Below are 25,428 nucleotides of genomic sequence, written 5' to 3'. Positions count from 1 at the left end.
TCACATGCATGAATAGGAAAGCATTACAACAGAAAAAAGCTACAAGGGCCTGTCCATGTATTAATTAGGGTCTTAAACTAGTTTAGATTGGTTTCAAAGCTCAATTAGGAGAATATTCCCTATTTTAGGGGCTGAAAACCTAGTTATTTAAGACCATACCTGGAAGGTTGTACTTTGGATATATACTGATGTACCTGAAGTTGTAGGATTTCTTTTCATAGTTACATAGTTACAAAATCTTGTATTAAGTTTCTATTGCTATCGTTCTATATACATTATTCCTGCTAAAGTTATGTAGAAACATTGGTACACAGTTAAACATGCATATTTTTACAATATTAATGTACAGTTGTTGAGGAAAAAAGGTCGAAGTACATATAGCCAAATTACAAATAAGTAAGAAAGATAAATACAGTGAGGAACAAAGTTTGAAGTATAAATGACAAACTTACAAAAAGTAAGAGAGATAAATACAAGGTAGCATATTAAAAGATGGATAAAATCAGGGTGATGAGTTAATGGCTAAATGAGAGAATACCTTTTCTTATTGATAATTCTGATAAATTGACACAACTTGCGGAGTGCAGACATTTTTGTAGTATTCTTTAGTTTATTGAACTTTATAATATTGCAATTCACTAAAAACTTCTATATATATTTTTCTTTCCATCATGAAGGACCTGCATTTTAGTATATAATGATACTCATCACCTATATCGCCATCCCCACAAAAAGGCAGACTCTGTTATCCCTTGATATGTTTTTCCATCTCCTACTTTCAACAGGTAGTTTATGATTTATGAGCCGAAATTTATATAACGTTGCAATATCTTTATCATTTAAGTATATCAAAATATTTTTCGATATCACTTTCTTTTTTGAATAGTCGGTAATTTAATGTTTTAGCACCATTTTCAATATTTGATTACCATCTTTGCATGAATTGGTCATGAAGAGTTTTTTTTTCAGCAGTGCTTTTTAGCCATTTACCATTGTAGACAAATTGATAGAGCCATATGCATTGCAGGCCATCTTATTTTAATATCTAAGACTAAAGGACATTTCCCTAGTTAAATTCTCTATAAACCATGAAGCTAGGCGTTGTTGATTTAACTCGGAGTAGAAGTTTACAAAACTTCAAATGGAATTTTTCTATAATTCCATTATTATCAAAGCCCCACATTTCACAACCATACAGTAAGATTGGCTTGACAAGTTTGTCAAACAGACCCACCTGGCATTTAATTAAAATATTATGGACTCGCCCTTTTTTCAGTAGACTATACATGGCTTTATTTGCCTTTTCAGCTAAATGATGTTTGCAGGTTTTAAAGTTTCCACTATTCGAAAAATGTACACCCATTTACGATTTCTACAGCAGAATTGTTGAAGACAAAATTATGTAATTTTTTAGTTGTCTTTTTCGCGAAAAAAAAATCATATTTTTGTTTTTTCGACATTTACTTTTAATTTCCATGTGTTACAGTATTTTTAAAAATTTTTCAATGAGTATTGCAGATCACTTGCCGATTCAGCCATAATAACAGTGTCGTCAGCATAGAATATAAAATGACAAAAAGTTTTAAAAAATAATTCTAATTCTAACTAGTTATTGTATTTAAGCCCATATCATTTCTCTCGCTAAGAAAGTTATCGAGATCATTCAAAAATAAAGAAAATAAGAAGGGGGACCGATTTTCACGCTGACGCAAATTTCACATGGGTTTAGTCTGATTTCTGACCACTGTAATTCATACGAGATTTTATGTTTTGATGTATATTATGTATAACTTGAAACATTTTCCCGTTTATATTATTAAGTATCATTTTCTGCCTAAGGGCGTCTCTCTTTACGGTATCAAACGCCTTTTCGAAATCTACGAATGCACAATACAGATTCTTTTTCTTAAACGTAAGAACTTCAAATAGAGAATGAAGTACACAAATATTGTCAGCGGTGAAATATCCTTCACGGAATCCACATTGGTTTTCCTTGATCAAGAAAGATTCATCCGAAAAACTATTTAGCCTATTATTCAGTACGGACATGAAGAGTTTTTCAAAGCAGCTCACTATAGTTTTTTGGATTATATTTATCTCCTTTGTTTTTATAAAAGTGTTTTATAGTTCCCACTAGCCAGAACTCTGGAATTTTACCCGTTTCAAATATCACGTTAAAGTATTTTTCATATACATCAATAAATTTATCTAAAGTGGCCTTAAAATATTCGTTAATTATACCGTCATCGGTAGATGCTTTATTATACATTTGCATATTTCTTCCTTCGTGATTGGCATATTTATTTTCTCATTAATGTTTTCATAATTATTATCTTCTAAAAAAAGATCTTGCATTAGTACAACTGAACTTATCAGAATGTAAATCTTTAAAAAACAATCATACAGTTTCGTGCTGTCAATATTGGACTGATTACAAGAGTCTCGTTCGTTAAGGATTTTCCAGAATACCTTTTGGTCTCCGTATCTTAAGTTATCCATACGGTTTCTGAGGGTTTTTCTGTATTCGGTTTGTGCCTTATTTAGAACACTTTTATAGTTCTGTTCGGCTTTTGTAAATAGTTTGCGGATGTTATCTAACTTTTCTTTATTTAGCTTTAGTTTTCTGAACTCCTTTCTTGCAAATTTACATTCATTATTAAACCAAGGTTGATTTTTAAAGGTAGCATGGAAAAAAAAATCTTTCGCTTTCAACTTTAATTTGCTTAGTTCCAAAAGGTTTACAAGCTGTTTTGCATACAACCTCTGCAATCTTATCTGACACAGAATTAACAAAATATTGATCAGCTTGTCCTCTAATTCTTTGAGATGTACATTTATTTCTTCGCTATCTATAGTACCTAAAAACACACTGCTCGATTTATTTTTTCATTTATTTACCTTTGTTTTACTTATCCTGTTTAACTCGGGGTTTACATTATATCTTACTATTTTACCATTTTGAGCTTCACATGCAAATGACAAGGCACATCAGAATATAGTGTGGAAAAATCTGATACATTATATACTTCAATATATATCAGATACTTCAAAAGAAATGAGTTGCATATGCAATAGTCAACGACACTTGCATTCCGACCCGTAGTGTCGCTTTTTGACCTACCGTTTGAAATTTTAAAAAATCATTTCCTTTGCTTAATTTCAACAATTGGTTTCCGAATCTATTTTTATCTTTTAAACTTACCTGTTTTCTATTTTTCAAAATACAATTATACCCTTTCAATTGTATATCATCTAGATCATCAGTATTTGTTTCAGTAAAGCATGCAATATCGTTATCATATATCAGTTCAGCAAATTCAGGATAGTTAAGTTTGGTTTTTAGGCCACAGCAATTTACACATAAAATGTTCAGATACGATTGGATCAGTGGACAGTTAATTTTATCATTGTTGGATTCTCCCGGATGTTCCTACATTCTTGTGGTTTCCGTTTCACTGGGTGTGCATGTGGTGTCGGAATCAGTTGAGTCCATCCAATTACATTGGCGCGTGTATGGTCGAAGTGGTACTGGTGGGTATTTATCACTTGGTATTTGTTGGCTTAGTATCACATCTCTGTGTTCTTTTGTCTGTTTATTGCAGCTTGAATGTGGATCCACCGTTTGACAATAAAGCTTTCCGTTAATGTATAGTTTATCGCGGACAAGTTTAGCTTTTTTCCAGATTTTCTAGCTTCTTTCATTACAGGATACAGTAACTTTCTCTTGTTTTCTATTTCAGGTGGAAATTGTTCGCATATACCGAATGGCTTACCTTTGAATTTATAACTTTGGTGAAGTACGTGTTCGAGTTCTTTTCGGTAAATGAATCGTGCCATTATTGGGCGTTCTCCATTTAGGCCTTCCTTTCCAACCTATGGACCTTCCAAAATGATATTCTATAATTAATTCCAAGTTCGTTATGTATAAGTTCTTGGTCGCAAATTTCATCTTGCTGATACGCTCTGCCCGAGAATATCAAATTATTCTTCATGCTTCTGCATTTCAGATCGATTACAATATCCTGTAATGATTTGATTCTCTCGCTTTGATTTTCTGAGACTTGCTTTGACGATCGCTTCTATCTCCTCTATTTTATGAGCAGCAGTCGATCACAGAATCGACCTTTTTGCCGATTCCTTCAATTCCTTTCTCAACCTCAAAGTAGTTTGTTTGGATGTTCTCAATTATCTCCTCAATTGTCTCTGTACTCTGGTTTTCTGCATTTGTTAACTGATATTCTCGATTTTTTTTTATTTCATTTTCCATTTTTTCCATTCGATAATCCATGGACATCAATGTTTCTAAAATGTTTAGTAATACGATTGTATTCAGTACCCTCTTCGCTATTGCTGACTTCTAATGAAAGTTTTGTTTTCTCGGCGGACATATTAAAAATTGCCTTGCGTTATTATTGTCGTTGTTAACGGTGACGTTTCCTATCAATCACTCACTTCTATTTTTGTGTTCAAGAATAAAAACTTGCGGGTAAATGAATAGCTAAAACAACTACAACAGTTTTATCAAACGATGAAAAGGGAGAGTTTTCCGATGTTTTCCGGAGTTTTTATCATCGATATTAGCAACTTAAGCTTGTAATATCTGGAGCAAAAAAATGTGCGGCATCCCTCAACAACGTACCGGTAGTGTATCACTAGTATCCCCTTTTTAACGATGGCAACAGTGATTTTTGTAAAAAATAAATTCATAAGAAGAATGTAATGTTGTCGTTGTAAACAAATTGTAAAGCTCGGTGTCTTTTTTCATATTTTTGCTGTATAACCCTATGAACAAAAATAACATGCGAGCGGACAAAATCTAAAATTTGACATTATTAAATAGTAATAAACTGTTGTTTTGCTCAGACTGTTTAAATGATGACTGATGCGCTTGAGAACAATAAGCAGTCATGCAGCTTTTCTACACATATTTATTTGACTATTGAGGATAAATATAAAATCCATAGTTATACCAAGTAATTTCACGTCTCTTTCACATTCTATTTTAATACTACCAAGATAAAAAAATGTAACTGCTGATTGTTGGGGTTTTTTTTGTCCAGATCTATGGTCTGAAACTTGTCACGGTTGCTTTCATCATTTTGAAAACCAGTTTATAAGTGTTTTACTGTTATTTTCTATTACATATTTTAAATAGTTTTGTATTTGAGTACTTCTAGTATACAACTAATATTTTTATATGATCTTCTTATATATTTGATTTTAATTCTGCTGATGAGAGATTCCTCCTTGAAACACGTGTACAGCATATCGTAATTTACAATATATAAAACTGGTATTTTTTTGTATTAAAGTGATCTTATTATTGTCAGCATACGATACCGTATAATCATCAGCATACTTATATAAAGTTGATTGATTTACAAAATCAAACATGTCATTGAGAAATATATTAAACATGACATGAAACCAATATGGATCCTTCGTGTACACCTTTCAGTATATATACTGATAATGCTCTTACATTTGTTTTGTTTTTGCGAAACTTTGACATCTTGTTTTTTTGGGTTTTTTTTGTCCATAAAATAACTATTGAGAAGTTCTAGAGAAATGTTGCTGCCTCCATAAAGCTGTAATTTCATAAGAAGCAAGTCGTAGGGAGGCATTCAAAAGCTTTTGACAGATCCATGAGGTTGGCTTCCACCTACTTGCCACTATCAAGTGCCTCTTTCCAGTCCACTTCAACTCTCAGCAGAGTTGACTGACAACAAAAGCGAGTTCTGAACGCAGCTAGAAAAATAAAAAATATTTTCAAAGTGCTTAGTTAATTGAATATGAATAGCACGTTCAAAAATGTTTGAGATTGTAGGCAAAACGCTGGACGATAATTCCCCTTTTCAAGTCGACTGTTTTTCTCATGGATTGGACAGACGTTGACTTTCTTCAGATTATATGGAAACAAAATAGAAGATGATAAAGACATATTGATCAGCTTCGTTATAGGTTAAATAATAACTGGTGATCCACATGTAATAAAAAATGGAGATATGTTGTCAACACATGACAATTTCACACTATTACTATTTATTTAATACCAACTATATATCAATATTGTGGAATTGTAAGTTGTACACATATATTATTCATTGATTTATCATTTTTTACAATTCTTGGATGACAATCATCGATACTTATGTTCGTGTCAACGATGTCTCTGGCTACATTAACAAAGTAGTCACTTAAAATATCATATACATGTTTTTTATCTTTTACCAATTGATCATTTGCAAACAAAAAAGTATCTTTATTTACATTACGGCCTTTGTTTGATAAAAAACTGCTTAATTGTATGCTAAACATCCTTGGAATTTGGCCCGCTAATACCAGTGTCTACAAATTGTTGATTTATTGATATTCGTTTTAGTTCAATGGAGTAGTTTATCTGTGTGGTATATTTTGCAAGTTCGCAGATATTTTACACTTTTGATACTAGTATTTATGAAAACTAAACGTTTCTTATAAATCATCTTCCTCAGTGTCACATTTATATAAGGTATCTGATTCGATTGAACTCGTCTTTCATTAAAAGGAGCATGTTTACCACCGTGATTTGTTACTAAAATTGTTAAATGCTTTGTTTACATCCTCAGTGTCCAAAATATTGTCAAGGTCGTGAAAGTTAAAATTATTGTCGACATTTTTCCATATTAATGACAAAAGAAATAGATCAATCATATTATTGTTATTCGAAAAAAAAAGTAACGATACAACTTCATACTGAAGTAAACTGAAACATTGAAATATTACTGTCGAACTCTGCAAAATTCTTATAAAAGTTTTTACAGCCAAGTTAATCACTATATACACTGAAGAACAATCGATAATTGTGTGATTACATCGTAACATACATTTTATTATGTATTCTCGAAGAATATTCTATTGTGTTAGTCACCAGGGCGCTTTTAAAATTGGGAATAACCCTTTAAATAAACCAGAATAAGCAGACCGATTATCTTCAACACTTTAGATATCTAAACATTAGGTGACGGAATTTGACCACAAAATGTTGGAACTTATATAACTGATATGCAATAAAATATAATTGAGATCTTAAGTACTATAAAATAGAAGTAAAATAAAATATTGCATGAAACAATATTGAATTCAGGAATGTTTATTTATCAGTAAAACTAAGGTTTCGGTGCACACAGGTAATCCTCGGGCAGTATTTTCCTCTTGGACTTTGCGGAAGCTGTTGTTGTGTAAGGGAAGCGAGTACATGTTAATCCTGGACCACAGCTACAATGACCATTTACTTAATCAAACGGATTACATCTGACGCCGTCCGTAAGATATCGCTGACACCAACCTCCTGCAATACTTAATATAATGCTTGTATACATTCATACTTCTCGCTTTTATGACATATTAAATAAATAAATATTTCCTCCGATAATTTTGTGTGCGGGTTATTTTATTAAACACACGATAAAATTAAGAAGTCCTTCTGTTATCCCAACGATCATGAAAAAATAGTTTTCCTAATATCAATATTCTCTACTTATTTTGTCATGAAAGAAAGTTAGTATTGCCTGCTAGAAAACGGTTGATTTTGGTACAAAACTTTGTCTGCGGCCTCGACATTTGATTTTTTTTTTAAATAACTAGTTCGACTGTTGCAGAAAATTACCATGATTTCATTTTGGAGTATTAAATCAAATCAATATAAATACATGTACATCTGTACTTTGTTACATTCTTGGAAAAAGCGTTCTCTTCGTGATAGTAACAACACTCGTACCAAGAACATAGTTAGATTCAACTAATGTGCGAAACAAGTTCCACTTACTCCTTAAATATTGGCGTTTTTCGGAACACGTGGTCATATTTTAGTTATTAACTTTTTCAAATTAATTATCTTATTATTTTTAATTGATTTTTTGTAGTTATTGTGCTTTTAGAATCGAATTTCCAATTTTGTAGTTTTTTGCTATTCAGAAAATGTCTTATCAAATGTGAATAGGCTTCAGGTTATGTCACTGCTTAGGTAGTAAGAAGTCGTGGTACTTGAAGTGAAAAAACGCTCAAAATTAATAATTCATTTATATTTACAATATGGTAGAAAGAAAACAAATCGAAATGCATGATATCATTTTGTATTATTAACAATGAATGTCAAATAGATACTCTCCGAATGCGCTAATTTGAATTTAGTGTTTGTGATTAAAAATAAATAAAAGTTGAAGTTTTTGAAGACAAAAACCGAAATATTCTTCCCAATTTTTGGTGATCATCATCCAGCCTTCAACTAAATATTAGACGCGTGAATAAATAATAAGAAATAAAGAATTTACTGATATTGATTAAAGCGTACACATCATTTACACTGAATTGGCTTTCTTCAACATAACTAACCGTTTTATACATATAAACTTGTACATGTAATAAATACTTTTCACCTAAAATTGAAATCAAAGGAAACTATGGTTATTTAAAACAAAAAAAGACGAAGTTATAAATTGGATGAATTAGAATATCATGTTCAGATCCAAGAAACGGTGTTATTTAAGTATGCGATGCAATTGAACGATTTTTTTATCTTTTATGCGCATTATTAACCAAAGGAAAAATTCGCCGATCCTTTAACTCCCTAATAGTATGATAAAATGGTTCACATGGCACAGCTTAATTCGAACCTTCCGGTTAAACCCTGGACAGTAGAGTTAAGTATGGGCATACCATTCAAAACTGATATAGCTTTTAATTTTGATTATTATGTCATAATTGACAGAGGATAATGAAAACGGTAACTTTTTGGCATTTTTTCGTGCTTGAAGTGGTTGAAGTCGAAACATCCAAAATCAATCCATACCCTTTTTGGGAATGTGGTATCTGTGGAACAATTTCAAATCAATCTATTCCCTCTTACTGAAGTTAAAAATCAGGAAAAAAAAGTTTTTGACCCTGTGTGGTCCCTAATTCATACTTGACTAAAATCACATCCCCAATTCCTTTGGTGATAAGGCACCTTGTAGTAAAAAATATATATTAGATCTATTCATTTTTACTAAAGTTATTGTCCGAACTTTAGGAAATGTTTATTCCAGTCCCGTATTTTTCGCTATATAGATGACGTATTATCTCAAAACAGTCCTAATTCTGGGGATTTGATACATCGCATCTACCCCAAAGACCTTAAAATAAAGGATACTACAGACACTGAGAAGTCAGTCTCATAGCTTGACCTTCACTTAGAAATTGATGGCATTTAGGAAAACTATTGACCAAACTTTACGACAAACGTGATGACTTTTCATTCAGAATTGTAAATTTTCCTTTCATCAATGGCAACATCACTTCAGTGCCTGTGTATGAAGTATCTATATCACAACTCACATGTTATGCCAGAGCTTGCCGAAACTACGCAGCCTTTTTGTATCGCGCTAGAATTCTAACAAATAGATTTCTGGAACAGGGTTATGTTGCTACAAAATTGACGTCATCACTACAAAAGTCATAGTTTTCCTTTCCTCTTTCGTCTACCCCGGACTTAACTTTTATGAGTAATTCGGCGGGTGTTTCTAGGAAAGCAGAGGACGCTTACCCTACAGGTGAACCTGGTCCATGCTCCCAGTTTTTAGTGGAGTCCGAGTTGCTCATTTGCTATTGTTACTTTAAATGTATGATTTTAGTTATTGTATGTTCTTTGTTATGTATGTCTGTTTTTCATGTCTGGTCTTTGTCCCTGGATTATACTCCTTTGATTACAACTATAACCTTGGTTCCCTTGATTACTCTTCCAAAAAGGTTCGAGTCTGAACCTCCAAACATCAACATAAGTTTTCCTTTGGTGATATGCCACACAACTTGTTATAAAAGAAAATTCAAAGCGATCTATACACTTATAGTCAAGTTATTGTCTGAACATCAGAAAAATGAAGGCTTATCACCCCAACACAAACACACACATACACATACACAAACATTTGAGCCCTAATTTATAAACCTTTAATGTTGCCCCAAAATTCAATACCAATTTGACCATTGTGGTATAAAATATTGTGGAACAACATCATAGTCATTCTATAGTTAAATTCCATGATATGCTTGTTTTGGCCTCTTTTCGGTTCCTAATTTTAAAATGGTTAAAAAAATATTCTCAAAACATCCATATCGACAATTCTTTTGGGTTCTGAAACTTCGTTTTTAAATTAAATATTGAACCTACTAATATTCAATCTATCGATCGAAACCAAGTGTCTAAGGACGACGATATTGCCATACCAGAATTCGCCGATACTTTAACTCCATAAAGGACTAATTTGCAGAGAATTCACCGATCCATTTATTTTCTTGAGTTTAATCAGGAGAGAATTCTACGATCGTTTTACTCATTATGTGAGATTTTACCAATCCTTTAAATCTCCAAAGAACTTACAAGAGGAAATCTCACCGACCCTTTTACTCAAAAACGGTCTAATGAGGGGTAAAGTCATCGATTATATTTCTCCCGAGACTTTGCCGATCTTTTAACTCCAAATGGTATATAAAGGAAAATATTAACAATTCTTTTAACTTCCGAAAGAACTTATAAGGAGACTGATAATTCACTGATCTTTTTACTCGCTGAACGTTTAATTAGAAGTGACCATGAGAAACAAAAAAATAAAAATGTCATGAAGTTTTCTGTGTATGATACAAATGTAATTAAAACACTGAAATGATTAAATATCTCCAAAGACACAACCTGTTTACATCATACTTCACAGTCTTTAATGACAATGTCTCCTTTCTAGAACACTCTAAGTGACTCGTATCTTATCTTTATTCCCTAGTTTTTCATCGAAACGAAATATCGCCATGTTGAAAATAGTGCTTAGTCTCTTCATTGTTTTGGCATATGTTAAGTCTGAAACGGTAAGCATTACATTTACATATATTTAAAACGTATTTTTTTTTTATTATAATCAAAACCTGTTCATTGAAATGAGTTCTGACTGTTTGCACATTAATTGTTTTAATTATACTGATTCAGCGTCATAAAAGACATTGTATAGCGTAATTAAGTTGCACGCTAGTAGCAGAAATACTTTTGTAAATACATAGCAGATTATTGTGATGTTTATAGCCTCTTTGTTTCTTTCTTAAATGTTCTGATAATAATTTGTACTTTTTTATCTTGCGGTAATGTTTTTTCTTCCAAATATTTCCTTTCAATTTATATTAACTTATTTTTGTACAATACAATATAATGCAATGGACTTTATTATAATTCTATTGGCGGCGCGGTATTTTAAAGGTCGTATTCAGATTAAGGTTAGATGCTATGGCTGTACACACTTTTATACTTGTGATTCCTTCAGAGAACACAGTGCACGCAGGATTCCCAATGTAACCAACCCTTGGAGTGTTGTTATTATCATGAAGGACCAATGATCGTCAGTAAGAGGGCGGTTTTTCCAGCAATGCACCAAGGTACAGATAAATATATAATTAAATTGATTTGATTTGTTTTAATGCTGAAAAATGAAATTATGGGAATCGTCTGCAATGATTGAAACAGTTTATCAAAATTAAACAACAGTGCCGCAGACAAATTATTTATCAAAACCATACATTTTTTTTAAATCAAATGTAGCAGCCAATACTAACTTTCTATCATGACAAAATAAGCAGAGAATTAACGAAAATTGATATTAGAAACTCTGTTCGTTACTTTCGTTAAAGTTGGAATAATAGTAGGACTTCTTAATCTGCAGTTGTTTCGTGTGATTTGTAGTAAATCGTTGGAGGAAAATTTTAATTATTTCAAAAGTCACCAAAACGAGAAGTATGAATGTACATAAGCATTATATTGAGTATTGCAGGAGGTTGGTGTGAGCGATACCTTACCGACGGCGCCAGATGTAATCCGTTTGATAAAGTAAATGGTCATTGTAGCTGTGGTCCAGGATTAACATGTACTCGCTTCCCTTACACAACAACAGCCTCTGCAAAGTCCAAGAGGAAACTACTGCCTGGGGATTATTTGTGTGCCCCAAAAGCTTAGTTTTACTGATTAATAAACGTAACTGAAGTCATTCTTGATTCATGCAATGTTTTCTTTTACTTCTATTTTATAGTACTAAAGTTCTTAGTTATATTTCATTGAATATCAGTAATAAGTTCCAACATTTTTTTGTTAAATCTCCACCAGCTGATATATATATATATTTGAAGTGTTGAAGGTAACCGGTCCGATTTTCTTGTTTATTTAAAGAATTACCCCCATTTTAAAAGCGTCCTGGTGACTGAGACAATAAAATATTCTGGGCCCCGAAATAGAAACAGGTTACAATAGCGCAATAATTTAGCGCGCTTGTATCCAGTATTGTCTCACTGTCTGTGTGTCAGTCCGTAACCATTTCAAAACGCTACATGAATATGTTGCGTTTGGGTGAATATATTTCGAGAAATTGGACTCATAGTGGTCCACTATTAGCTTCCACACATACATGTATAAATCGACACAATCTATGCGCAATGTTAACCTAAGATATAGAAATGTAATTAATGATAAATGATGGGGCTATAGGTCGCGGCCTTTGTTTTGGCGCTTGTCCAGTTATTTTGTTCATATCTTGATTTCCTCAGCATATATATGATGAATATACAAATGAAATTTAAAAAAAAGACAGTAAAATCATGAAAATTTAAGCAAATACATTAATTAATCATAAATAATTGATGATGCTAAAAAGGTAACTGACAGAGGAGAGAACCATATATCAATATCTCAAAACTAAACATTCCGTATCATAAAAAGCATCTTTAAGGGCGTACATTATTAAAAGTATATGTGACGATAGAATCACACAATGAGCAGGTAAATAAAAAAGTTTCGCAGAATTCAACTGTAACAGTAACAGTAATATTTGAATATTTCAATTTACTTGCAATTTTAAAGTGCATCATTATATTTTAAGAGTATTTCATGTGCTTAAATAAATCCTGTATGTTTCAACCAAAATAAAGTTTAGTGAGTAATTGTTAGAGTTTTATAGAATAGTTTTGCAAACAATTGCAGTCCAAGACAAAAGTTCACATTTATGTTCTAGTTATAACTTAAACGTGTTAAACCCCGAATTAAAATAGAAAAAGGAGACCCATACAACGAGTTGTCAGATGACCACTAAATCACCTACAAAGATTTGTAAATAAGGGTAACAACAAACCACCGAACACTAACCCGATCCGTAATCAAGTCAAAAATAAACCTGACAAAATAGAAATTACAGCACCAGAACAGTTGGTACCGCAATGGTCCTGACTTGGTACATGCATTTCAAACGCAGTGGTGGGTTAAACCTTCCTCTCCCATTGTGGCATTCATATACCAGTGGTTATATCAGCATAATTATTTACAAAAAGCAAGCATTACTCATTGTTTTAGAATAAACTGAGTATTTTTCAACCAAGGACTGATATTTGAAAAAGAATTAAGTACAACTCCTATGACGTAGCGCATGGTGTTCATACCGACGTTATTGCTACAACAAAATACATATAATTTCGGAATTCGTCCCGAATAGCTGGATTTGTGGTACCTTTTCCTTCGAATATTTAAGTAAGACTGATGTTTGAGAGGAGGCAATACAGTTTAGTTTACTTTTTGACCAAACACAATGTCTGTTTTCTGTATGTTTTTACATTCAAATGAATACTCATAACACGTCCAGTAGCAGAACCAGAAATTCCGAATCGTTGGGGGCCTGACAGACCTGATAGGGGTCTGTCCGCTCGTGTGTTTTCATTACCATTCAAATCCTGGTTCGCTTGATTTCCCTTCCGTTGATCTTAATATCATCAACCAAAGTACTTGAGTATAAACCACTCTCCCATTTACTAGATCGGCCTATGACATCCAACATACACCGGATAACAGTTTTTCACATGATAATTCACATTAGGTAATTTAAGTTTTGAACACAACATTATTATATATAGCTACGCAAGGAATATTCGTACCTTTCATACCTTTTTACATACTCCCTAAAAAGTTTTCGTATCCATTTTGCGACATAAACGTACAAAGCGTTTTTGCGGTTCAGGACAAAATGGCTGGACTTTTTTTGCACATTAAATAATTTTGAATTCTACAGTGCATTCTATAATTTTTATCTCTTATGAACAAGGGTTCTATGAAAAGTCACATATTTTCTGTTTACTTAAGCATTTTAAACAAAACAAAAATAAAATACTGTATGTAAATCATGCTGAAATTGATTTCAAATATTGAGCGTAGTTACAAAATGCATTTGAAAATAAAAAATCGATATTTTATTTTTTTCCGTAAATTATTTTGTCATTTATTTTATATAGGTTAATTACGAACTAATGAACAAATATCATAAGAGAGTCACTTAAAGTAGATCCTGCATGCGTTAACAGTCACGAAACGAAATCGCTCATATCAACACACTTCACCAGTGTTTTGTATAATTAATGTTCCGTTTTTTAATTTGGCATCATCCAATACTACAGAACTTACAGAAACCAAAGAAAATTGTATTTCAATGACAATAAATTTAAACGGATATATCTTGTTCAAAATAGTTTTCTTTTCGCATCATGTGTACCTAACTCTTGGATAACCTCGAACTATCTGTTTCAGTATACAACTTTCTGATAAAGCTTTAACTTGGGTAAAAGTTACTAGCAGGATTTTTACACAAAACTGCGATAACGGTGTTTTTATCTTACTTAAGTGCCAAGATTTTTAATTTTCTTATTCGTTCACTCTACATTAAACTATTTACATACTTATATATTTATATATGTCCTGAAACAAACATGTGTTTGTCCTTCACGTCGATACATAAAAATTCCAACCCCGAAGTGGTCTTTAACATGCCGACCGAAGTCATTAATTTAGCAAGCATGTACATGTATCATTATGGTGACATTTTTGCGCGAAAAAAAAATCTGAAAAAACATCATTACATGTATGCCTAGATCCAGGCAGATATATTTTTTTCTTTACGAAAAGTCACGAAATTAAAAAAATATTTTCGATGCAACGATGAATCAAAGCAATTAAGAAAAAAAACCAAAAGTAGTTTATTGACTGTTACCACTAAGAATATTGTTTATTTCACGGTTTAGACAATGGCAATTTGATTTTCTGAGGTCGAAGTGTGGTCTGGAATTTTTTGCAAGAAATTCCATGACCCTGTAAAATCCTTTGATCCCTGTCTACGCGCAAATTTACCGGATAAGACAATGTCAGGGTTAAGAAAATACAACAAAAAGCAATGAGTAATTTTTTTAAATATAGTCACATGAATACCAAAAAATAAAAATCATACATGTGAATATTTATTTTCCAACAATCATGTTGAGAAAAAATAAACAAAAGAAAAAACTCTTACACATCCTTACTTTTTAAAACTTCAAATACATGTACCCCCTTTATATGACAAACATGTGCATCAATTCATCGTGAATATTGTCTTAAATTTTCTATTTTGTTTCATTAAGTGGTGGATCCAGAGGGGCGCAAGGGGTTGTCCCCCTTTTACTGGAACACTAGTCATTTGCATACGTAAAATTGACCCAAAAAAATGACAAATAATGTTCTGGCACCTCCTATTCTGAGGAAACTTTGCTGGCACACCCGTCCTTTTCAAAGTGTCTGGATCCGACCCTGCCATTCTATATTCAATAGGTCTCTAGACACGGTGCACTGGCATCCTTTTTTAATTAGGAAAATCGGCTTAATCAGTATACTAGTCACGGTTACTTATTACATACATGTATTTAACAAACAACTCACGTTTATATGTATCACTTTCAAATCATGTCACAGTAATATTAATTTCTGTAGCAATTTTCCTTTCATTTTTAACCTTTCTTTATACCATTCATTCTTTATTTTTGTTATTGTTTTCTGCTTTCGCCGACTTATTTAATTTGATTCGATTTAAACAGAAGATTGACATAGACTATAACCTAAACAGATGATTGACATAGGCTATAACCTAAACAGAAGATTGACATAGGCTATAACCTAAACAGATGATTGACATAGGCTATAACCTAAACAGAAGATTGACATAGACTATAACCTAAACAGAGGGATTGACATAGGCTATAACCTAAACAGAAGATTGACATAGACTATAACCTAAACAGAGGGATTGACATAGGCTATAACCTAAACAGAAGATTGACATAGACTATAACCTAAACAGATGATTGACATAGGCCATAACCTATTCTTTAATGAATTGTGTGTTGATTGATTATTCCTGTTTGGAGGATGAAAGATGAATCGAAGAAAATGATTTTACACTTAAAATGTCGCTGATGTTTTCTGTCCTCTCAACGTCGCTTGAACTAAAATTTTGACATTTTGTTTAGAAATCGCAAAATAATGTATATATGTGATACAATTCTGCAGAATTTAACAATATAGGGTCTCAAAAAATGTTTTGAAATGCTCAGTTCAAATAATCTGTTAGGAATGTTTCACTATACTCAAGACATCCAGACCGACAAACATCATTATTACACACAAATAAACAAAGCCCAGAGCCCGAGCTTGTTTTGCTGTAAAGAAGAAATCAAATAGATGGAAAACTGTCATTTGTACAAAAATAAGCAAGACTAAAATATGAAAATTAAAATAAGTAAGGGAGGGAGGTGCGTGGGTGGGCAACCAAATTGCGACCTGAAGTCAGATTAATCAGCTTATCAGTATGCAACAAATGTGCCGAACACAATCAATTTTGAAACTACATATATTAACAAAACAATGGACTACATTAGATCTATATTTCCGATGGTAGTTTACGGCTGAAGGACGACCTATGATTCATATTAGGTTATAAACATATCTAATCAGTCGAGTAAGTCCATTATAGCGACATACATTTAATTATACTGCCGAATGGTTGGCTTTTATTTTACACATAGGAAAAATGTAACATATGTATACAAGATAAGAAGTTTCAATGATTTATTTTCGTTAATAGAAGTAATTGTCATTTGGTGCGTCTTTAGTTTCTTTGACAATTCGATTTATATAAGTCATCGCGTTGCCTTCAAAAATGTCATGCTTCAATAAAAATGATGGGGGACCATGAACAAACAAGTTGATTCCTGGCAGATGGAAATGCGGTAGACTGCCTACTTGCAAACAGTTTTTCAATCGATTTAATAGAGATGTAAACCTTTCTTCAAGTTTATCGTCTGCCCATTCAGATTTATTAGGATAATCTAATGCTTCATGTAGCATGATAACCTTTAGATGGTATGATTTGAATTTAGGCACTACGTTTCGTTTCTCAGCTGGAAGTAAGTACAAGATTCGTAATACCTTCAAAATAACAAACAGTTTCCCAAATATATGGAAAACGTCTCTAGCATTGTCTAAAAGCTTGGTCTCTGCGTATGAAAATGACAATCGCCACATGCCATGGTTCTGTCCGTATGTGTTAGCAACTAGTTCTATACCTCGGTTCTGAATTTTCAGCAATGTTTCATCACTTGGCCAGATCTGATGTTGCTTTGTCTTGGAAAATGGATTACATCGTGACAAAACTGATTGTTTCTTACATTGAATAGTAAGAACAACGTCAATAGAAACACCGTTGTAAGGGTCAAGAAACTGAATTGTTGTTGCTGTAGAACCCTTTCCTGTTAATGTGACTGGTACCATTTCTTGCTTAGATATGCTTTGCTCTAGCAAAATGTCAAATTTTTCAGATAGAAGTTTTGGGTCAATACATCCATTTTTATCCAAACAATCACTCCACGTTTCGGATGCAGTTTTTGATGGTTTGAATTTTACATATTCAGGAAGGTCTGTTGAAATAGTGTCACCATCGATTTCTATCGGAAATAAAACATCACTTTCGGAACAATTGATCGAGGGTATGTGACAACCAACGTACCCTACTATTCCCCCTTTCGATTCAAATCGTTGATCAAGATTTGAAACAGACTGAAATATAGTTTCGATAGTCTTCATAGTAGATGATATGAAAGAGTGTGTTTCACTAAAGTCTGTCTTGGAAAATGTCCGATGAAACTCATTTAAAATATCAGCCATATTTCTTTTCACCTATAAATAAAAAGAAAGCAATTTTAAACATACTTACAAAGTTTTGTACGAAATACATATCTACATGTAGGATTACAATATTTTAAGGATTGATTGATTGATTATTGGGGTTTAACGCCCGAGCAGCAATATTTCAGCTATATTCAGGCGATGAACATGAAATGGGATAAAATGAACATGAAATTATGATGAAGTGAAAAAAGGGATGGGACACAAGGATGATAAGGTCGACAAATTTTGATTGAGACAAGATAAAAGGGGGAATGGGTAGGGTCGGGCAATTTGGCCTCCTGTGGCAGAGCGCAAAGGTTCCTACTCCTATCGAATACCACAGCAGGGTTCTTTAACGTGCAAGGAACGTGACATCTTTCCCAACACGTGGCACCACTATGGTTTGCGGTCAGATTTTCCGTATTATAGCCTGAAAACCCCAGCATGTAACACGCCAGGGGTACCCCATTCCATTACCTGGGGCACACGACCCAGTTGCTCTGTGGGCAGAGCGTCTAGCCCCCGGTTAGGTTTCTGAGCACTATTTAGTCGCCTTTTACGACAAGCTTAGGGCTGCTGCAGGCCTATTCTTTTGACACCCGGGCATGCACGGGGAAATATTTTAAGGTAAGAAATGTTAACACGATCCAGTTGTTACAAAATACACCAATATACAAACGTACAAATTGCTGATGTTGTGTACAGTGAAGTGTTGTATATAAGCTAAGTGAAATCTCTGTTTTAATGTAGTCATGAACTATAAAGTGGACAAATTAAGAAAATTAAAGATTGAATTCTTCATAGTCGATCATCATCAAATATTCTATGCCACTGATTTTGCCTCGCTTTCAACATCCGAAATGTCACGAATACGATATGCTCTAAAATCGTGTGACTACCGCTAGGAGCTTGGTTCCCCTGATATGATTACTCTTTCGTAACCATGATGACCCGAATGTTTTTCAATCAAAACAACAGGTTACCTCTCAAATGTTTAGCGATCTTTGGGTCGCTTTATGATATTGATCAGGGAACCAGATTAGGAACTAGATTAAACAACTGGCAATGACTATAAATATATATACAACGGGGCCCTGATAATGTGTATGACTTATACAGTCAATTGTAACTAGCCCTGTGTCTGAATCGGTACATGTAACTGGGTAATGTTCAATGCTAACCGATTATTTCATCATTTCGTGTAAACGTTCCGTTATCATACAAGCAAAAAACACACGTAGAATACGTGTATGATATTTAAGAGGTACATTTTGATCTCTCATGAAGCTATAACTATAAAGCAATGACGGTAAACACGGCAGCGACCAGCAGCTTAATGTGGAGTAGTAGTATATAATTATGCAAATCATATGCGAATGTAAAGTACTGAAATTACGAGTGCAAGAAGTCATTAACAATATTTGCGACTTAAAAATGGTACACATTTTCCTGCACTTTTCCTCAATGGCATGACGGGTCAGATACAATTTTTACTCTATAAAAAGTAACCAGTGAAACCAAGATTCGAGCAGAAATAAAAAAAAAAGTACATTCGAAGGATAAAGAATAGAAGAAAAATTAGACACACACATCAAAGAACATAAAATAACATGTAAAAAAGAAATAAAAGTAAATAAGCAACCCTGACTCCACAACAAACTGGATTCATGGACCAGGTATGACGGTAGGATGAGCTTCCTCTGCTTTTTCTAGAAACAACCGCCGAGGTGCTCATAAAATGCCATGTCCGGGGTCACTATTCGGGAACGAGATAAAACACCCATAAACCAGTAAATATCGTAGTTGTACCAAGATCATATTTAGCTTTCTTGCATCGTAAAGAGAGTGTTCAAGAATAATGTCTTGTTCAGTTTCTTTAGTTCGAATTCAAAGGAGAAGGGGCATGAGGGGCTCCTATTGGCCTCAAGTACAACTGAAAATTAATCAGAAAGTGTTGAAAGTGTTAAATGTAATTATGAATTTGAAATATTGAATCCATAACAACTGATAAAATAGTAAAACATAAGGATTTCCGAAAATTCTTGCACTAAAAGAAAAAAAAAACAGATACAGAGAATGCATTCATTATTACATAGTTTAATGTGAAAATTAAAAGTTGTTTCTTGCATGGGTGTGGACATTTCTGGCTGTAAATGTGTCCAAACGACAACAAAATGTACAATTTTCAGCATTTTATTTTGTAAAACTTGTATAACTTTGGCACCATTGTGACGCCAGTACAATGACCAAAACTATAACATTCAAAAGATTCATTTTCAATATATAAAAGTAGCAATCCAGCTAAGAATCATGCAAAAAGTGATTCATGGGTAAAAAGCCTATATATTTTTATTTTTGATATTTTTTTGAATTGCCATAGTAAACAGAAATAAACATTAAATTTTTCATATAACCCGTGTTCTAAGGAGATAAAAACTATATAGAATGCACTGTGGATTTCAAAATTAAGGAAGATTACTCTGTAAATGACATTCAAATACAATAGAATCTATTAAATTTTCAACGTTGATTGTCTCCTAAGGGCATGAAAATTTGAATGAATAATTACACATTTCATAGTACAAACCCATAAAACAATTTAAGGTTCAGCTAAAGTCAATATCACTGCATTATACATTTAGGAACAGAACTGTATGAATTTCAGACTTCAAATCTTGTTTTTGACAGCTGTAGATTTATTCTAGAGTATGCTGTTTACATGTTTGTTGTTAATGTTATACAGAAGTTATAAAACATTTGTTCCTAAGTTTGACTATATACATGTAAAGATGCATTTCGCAATATTTCAGTGTTTAATTTAATGTATTACTAAAACTACGAATGAAAACATTTCATTAAGGAGCTTAATTACAAAAATGAAAATAATTAGCCTTCTTTGGGGTGTATCACATTTTTCAGATTTTGCATGATTCTTACAAAAACAGCTCCTTAATATCATATAACTTTATTTTGAACAATTTATGTCATTACAACAGAGTTGATATTTTTTTATCAAAATCATGGTGTATATGCCCCTACACCTTTTAATATGGAGTCTGCTGGTCTATATTGTAGATTTTATAGTAGATGACAAAAAAAAGACCCAGATGTCAAATTAACCAGTCTATAAAAAGGAACGATTACATCGTCTCTGTTTCGTAGGAGATAGTTAATCATGCTTTGAATTGTTTGGGAACAAGATTGCACAAATATTCTGATTTCTATTCATGTTACAAAATATTTGAAAGTTTCTTTTATTTTTTGGTAAATATGGGCAGACCATTTAGAATTCAAGCTGCCTTAAGTTGCAAGTGCGAATAATTATTAAAAATAATACAAATACACTATTTAACAGCTAATGAAACAACAAACTAAAAGCAATAAAAAAGCATACCATGAACATATGTAAATATAATTCTGAACTATACATGGACGTGGGGTCGGAACAGTACATAGTTTTAGATATAAGTGTGTACATATAAAGAAAGATAGGTATAGTAAACATAGCGTACTTAAGGGTTTGAGCGAGGAAGAAAAAGAACTAGAGGCTGAGTTACTCACGTTGCTTAATGAGCCACATCATAGTTTTGTAGAAGCCGGTTTGTTTTTTCTTCAATAAAAATTCCTAATGTTCATACCTAAGGAGTACTCATATTAACTTTCACTGAAATCTGTCTAGTAGTTACACAGGAGAATTTTTTTAAAGTAATAACATTAAAAATAGCAAAACAAAAACATATAAAAAGGGCAATAACTACAACAAGGCTTAACAGATTTTCATAAAACTTTGACCACAAATATACTTTTCCATTCTGAACACTTTACTCCATCAGAATTTGACTTTACTTAACGGTTTTGGAGATAAATGCGAAAAACTGCTGTCTGGCCCCTTTGTTCTATTTCAGTAACGGAGGCCATGTTTGTTGACGGATAAAAAATCCCAATCCCACATCCGTTCTAGATAGAATACCATAATAACAACAAAATTATCGAACATTAATTCGATCCATAATCAAGTCAAAATTTAATATGACAAAAAAAATATAATATCACCGGAGTAGCTGGTACCGCAATGGCCCTGACTTGGTACAGGCACTTCAAACGAATGGTGGATTAAATCTAAGTTTTACAGCGCCTTGAACATTGCAGCGTGAATATACCGGTGGTGAATAAATATCATTTGCATGCTATAGTTTTATAATCAGTAAATCAGTGGTCACATCAGCACAAAGAATGATTTACAATTAGCAATGATTACTCATTGTTTTAGAAGAAACTGATTTTTTTTAACCACGGACTGTTTTTTGGGACACATTTCCTCATACCCCTAATTCAGGAGTATGTTACTCAGATATTTATGGCGTTCAAGGAAATGAGAGCAGTTAGTACTTGCTCTAACGTAGCGAATCATTTGTGAAATATAAACACCATATTCAGGAGTTGAAGGTATATTGCTGCACAGCCAAAATAATATACTGCCACCCAAAAAGGCTTATGATGCACTGACCTTTTATTCAAAATAAATTATCGCAAAGGAGAGAGATTGTCAGTAGGATAAAAGAATAGTTCGGTGCAATTTATGACAGTCTAATATAACGTTAGAAATTGTCTTGTAGTTAAACATAGTTTAGAGTCCCTTTTCTACTCATCGGTGAGTCCAGGTCCAGTCAATAAAATAATTCAGCAAATAGTCGAATCTTATCTCAGAGTAACCTTCACATTCAATAAGATTTAGTTCATTATAAAATATCTTATATCTAATATTATCCATCTGGTCTATTTATAACTTTTGCACAATACCTTTTCAAACCAAATTATGTTTTAAGTAAATCTTTGAAATGTGAAAAATATACAGTGAGAAATGAAGTTTGTTATTTACTTAATTTTTACTAATAATTTAATGTTAATTGTAATATAAACAAAGCAGTAAAGTACTTAATCATTAAACGCATTAATCGACAACATACCATACGACATTGACCTTTACAACACCATGCGTAGTAAATATTATTGTAAACGTATATATTATTTACATCAACTCATTCATTCATTCAATCAATCAATCAATCAATCAATGTGAACTGAAACAAACAATTAGGCAGTTTTATTTAATGGGAATATTTTGTAAAAGTAATATTCTTTCATAACCATTTAGTCTATTTAGCGCATTTTACGGTATTGAAAAAAGTAACACTCTTTAAAGTTTAAAACATTATAAAGCGCTTAAACCCATAAAATTTCACCAATCATTAATAAATTCTAAGTAAATAAAGCATTAATAGTCCTTGACCAAAGTTGTCAATGTTCTTTAAAGCAAAAAAACAAAACTTGCATACCTCGTCAACCACATGTAGTGCTCATTGTGTTCTGGATTTTAATGTGTACTGAAAGAAAGGGACGCAACTATAAGTTTGCAAAACTTATATTTGGCGGTTTATTCAAATGAAGGTTTAACTCAAAGTACCGGCGCAAAGCAATAATTATTGAAATATTACACGAATAATTATAATCATAGCTAGTATATGTTAATGATTAGGTGTCGCCTTTAAATATTTCTACAACATTACTGTTCAGTGGCGGGACCAGAGAATCACATAAGAGGGGACCCACCAGAGGGCCCACAAAAATCCTTAACTCTTTAATACGTGCAAATAAACGTAAAAACAGTTTTTTGTAAACGTTCATTTACATAAAGGGCCGCAATGCCGCCTCTTTTTCCACCCGAATCCGTCTATGCTGTTAAAGAGTAATCAAGGGAACCAAGGTTATAGCGGTAATCAAAAGAATGTAATCCAGGGACAAAGACCAGACACGGAAAACAGACATACACAATAAAGAACATAAAGTAACTAAAATCATACATACAAAGTAACAAAAGCAAATGAGCAACTCGGACTCCACTAAAAACTGGGAGCATGGACCAGGTGCACCGGTAGGGTAAGCGTCCTCTGCTTTTCTAGAAACACCCGCCGAGTTGCTCATAAAAAGTCAAGTCCGGGGTAGACAAACGAGGAAAGGAAAACTATGACCCGTTGAATAAATCAGTTTTCATGGTGCTGATGGGTACATCATAACGATCCACGAGTTCATGATGACGACCATAAAATTTATGTAGTGATGACTTAAATCTTGTAGCTACGTAACCCTGTTCCAGAAGCCTATTTGTTAGAGTTCTAGTGCGATACAAAAAGTCTGCGTAGTTTCGGCAAACTCTGGCATAACGTATGAGTTGTGATATGAACACTCCATACGCAGGAGCCGAAGGGATGTTGCCACAGATGAAAGGAAAGTTGACAATTCTGAATGAAAAGTCATCACGTTTGTCGTAAAGTTTGGTCAATAGTTTTCCTTTACCATCGATTTCTAAGTGTAGGTGAAGATATGAGGCTGACTTCACAGTGTGTGTAGTATCCTTTATCTCAAGTTCTTTTTTTTTGGGGGGGGGGGGGCAGATGGCAAAGATTAGATAAACATGTATAAGAATCATTTGAAATATTTGATAAATATTTTATTTTATTGGAGTAAAACGCTACAAATATTTAGATTCATTAATCAACATTATAATAGTAGAGTGGTTGTCTTACGACTATAAGACAGCCCTATGTACAGAGCAGTTTTATACTAACATACGATCGATTTGTTGGTGTGCGTTAATTATATAATGAACTAGCTAATGTTGAACCGCAATCGACGTGTTCTCCGCAACCCTTAATTTGTTTTGACACCACAGCTGCCTTGGTTACCTCAAAATATAACTACTGACATTAAAATGTTATTTTCAAATATAAAAAAACAAAAATGCCAATATTGCATCATTTTCAATTTAACAGATATCGTGCCGTAACACACGCATTATTTCTAAACTGTCCCTCTTAATTAAGTCTTTCCTTCACTTCATCGATATTATAGCAATGTGAAAAAGTATCAAAATCCTACATTTCAATTTAATTATAGATAAAACAAAAAGGTAGATCGTACTTTATATTTTTAGTGTTACGTAGCGTACGATTTTGGTGTCATTTTTGGTAACGTCGAGATCTGCAAAATTTGACGTCTTTTTTGTATTGTGACGTACATCGTTCTATTACTGTTACATGTAAAAATCATATTATAAAAGCGTATAAAGTGAATCTTTCCCATTCATGTACTCGTTTCGGAATTTTATAAGGTCTGTTGCTAAACATAAAACATTGCTAAACATTACGAGAAAACAAAACCTTGGCAAATCTCCCTCTTTGGAAAATCTGAGAGCGAAATCTCCCGTTTTTATTATACGACGAAACAAACTTTCGGTCGTATAATGTTATGACGCAGTCGTCGTCCGCGTCATCGTCGTCGTGGTCGGGGGACACTTCGTTTCCGTGCGATAACTT

General features: G+C 33.0%; 2 protein-coding genes across 2 annotated transcripts; one reads left to right on the top strand and one right to left on the bottom strand.

Annotated features, from left to right (window-relative positions):
* Positions 1 to 10,725: 10,725 nt before the first annotated feature.
* On the top strand, positions 10,726 to 12,038 carry LOC148619118 (uncharacterized). The gene is made up of 3 exons (XM_088578682.1): positions 10,726 to 10,875; positions 11,322 to 11,433; positions 11,826 to 12,038. Exons 1-3 carry the CDS (start codon positions 10,819 to 10,821, stop codon positions 12,005 to 12,007), a joined length of 351 nt encoding a protein of 116 aa, XP_088434808.1. The 5' UTR covers positions 10,726 to 10,818; the 3' UTR covers positions 12,008 to 12,038.
* Positions 12,039 to 16,943: 4,905 nt separating this feature from the next.
* Positions 16,944 to 23,460, bottom strand: LOC148619117 (cyclic GMP-AMP synthase-like receptor 1). The gene is made up of 2 exons (XM_088578681.1): positions 23,392 to 23,460; positions 16,944 to 18,064 (listed from the first exon to the last, which is right to left on the bottom strand). The coding sequence occupies exon 2, from the start codon at positions 18,050 to 18,052 to the stop codon at positions 16,967 to 16,969; it is 1,086 nt and encodes a 361-aa protein (XP_088434807.1). The 5' UTR covers positions 18,053 to 18,064; positions 23,392 to 23,460; the 3' UTR covers positions 16,944 to 16,966.
* Positions 23,461 to 25,428: the final 1,968 nt, after the last annotated feature.

Source organism: Perna viridis, chromosome 4 (assembly GCF_037379345.1).
Source record: "Perna viridis isolate PV_CMFRI_1.1 ecotype Kerala chromosome 4, ASM3737934v1, whole genome shotgun sequence".
In the NCBI taxonomy this organism is placed as follows: Eukaryota; Metazoa; Mollusca; class Bivalvia; order Mytilida; family Mytilidae; genus Perna; species Perna viridis.
This window is presented reverse-complemented; position numbering and strand designations above follow the sequence as displayed.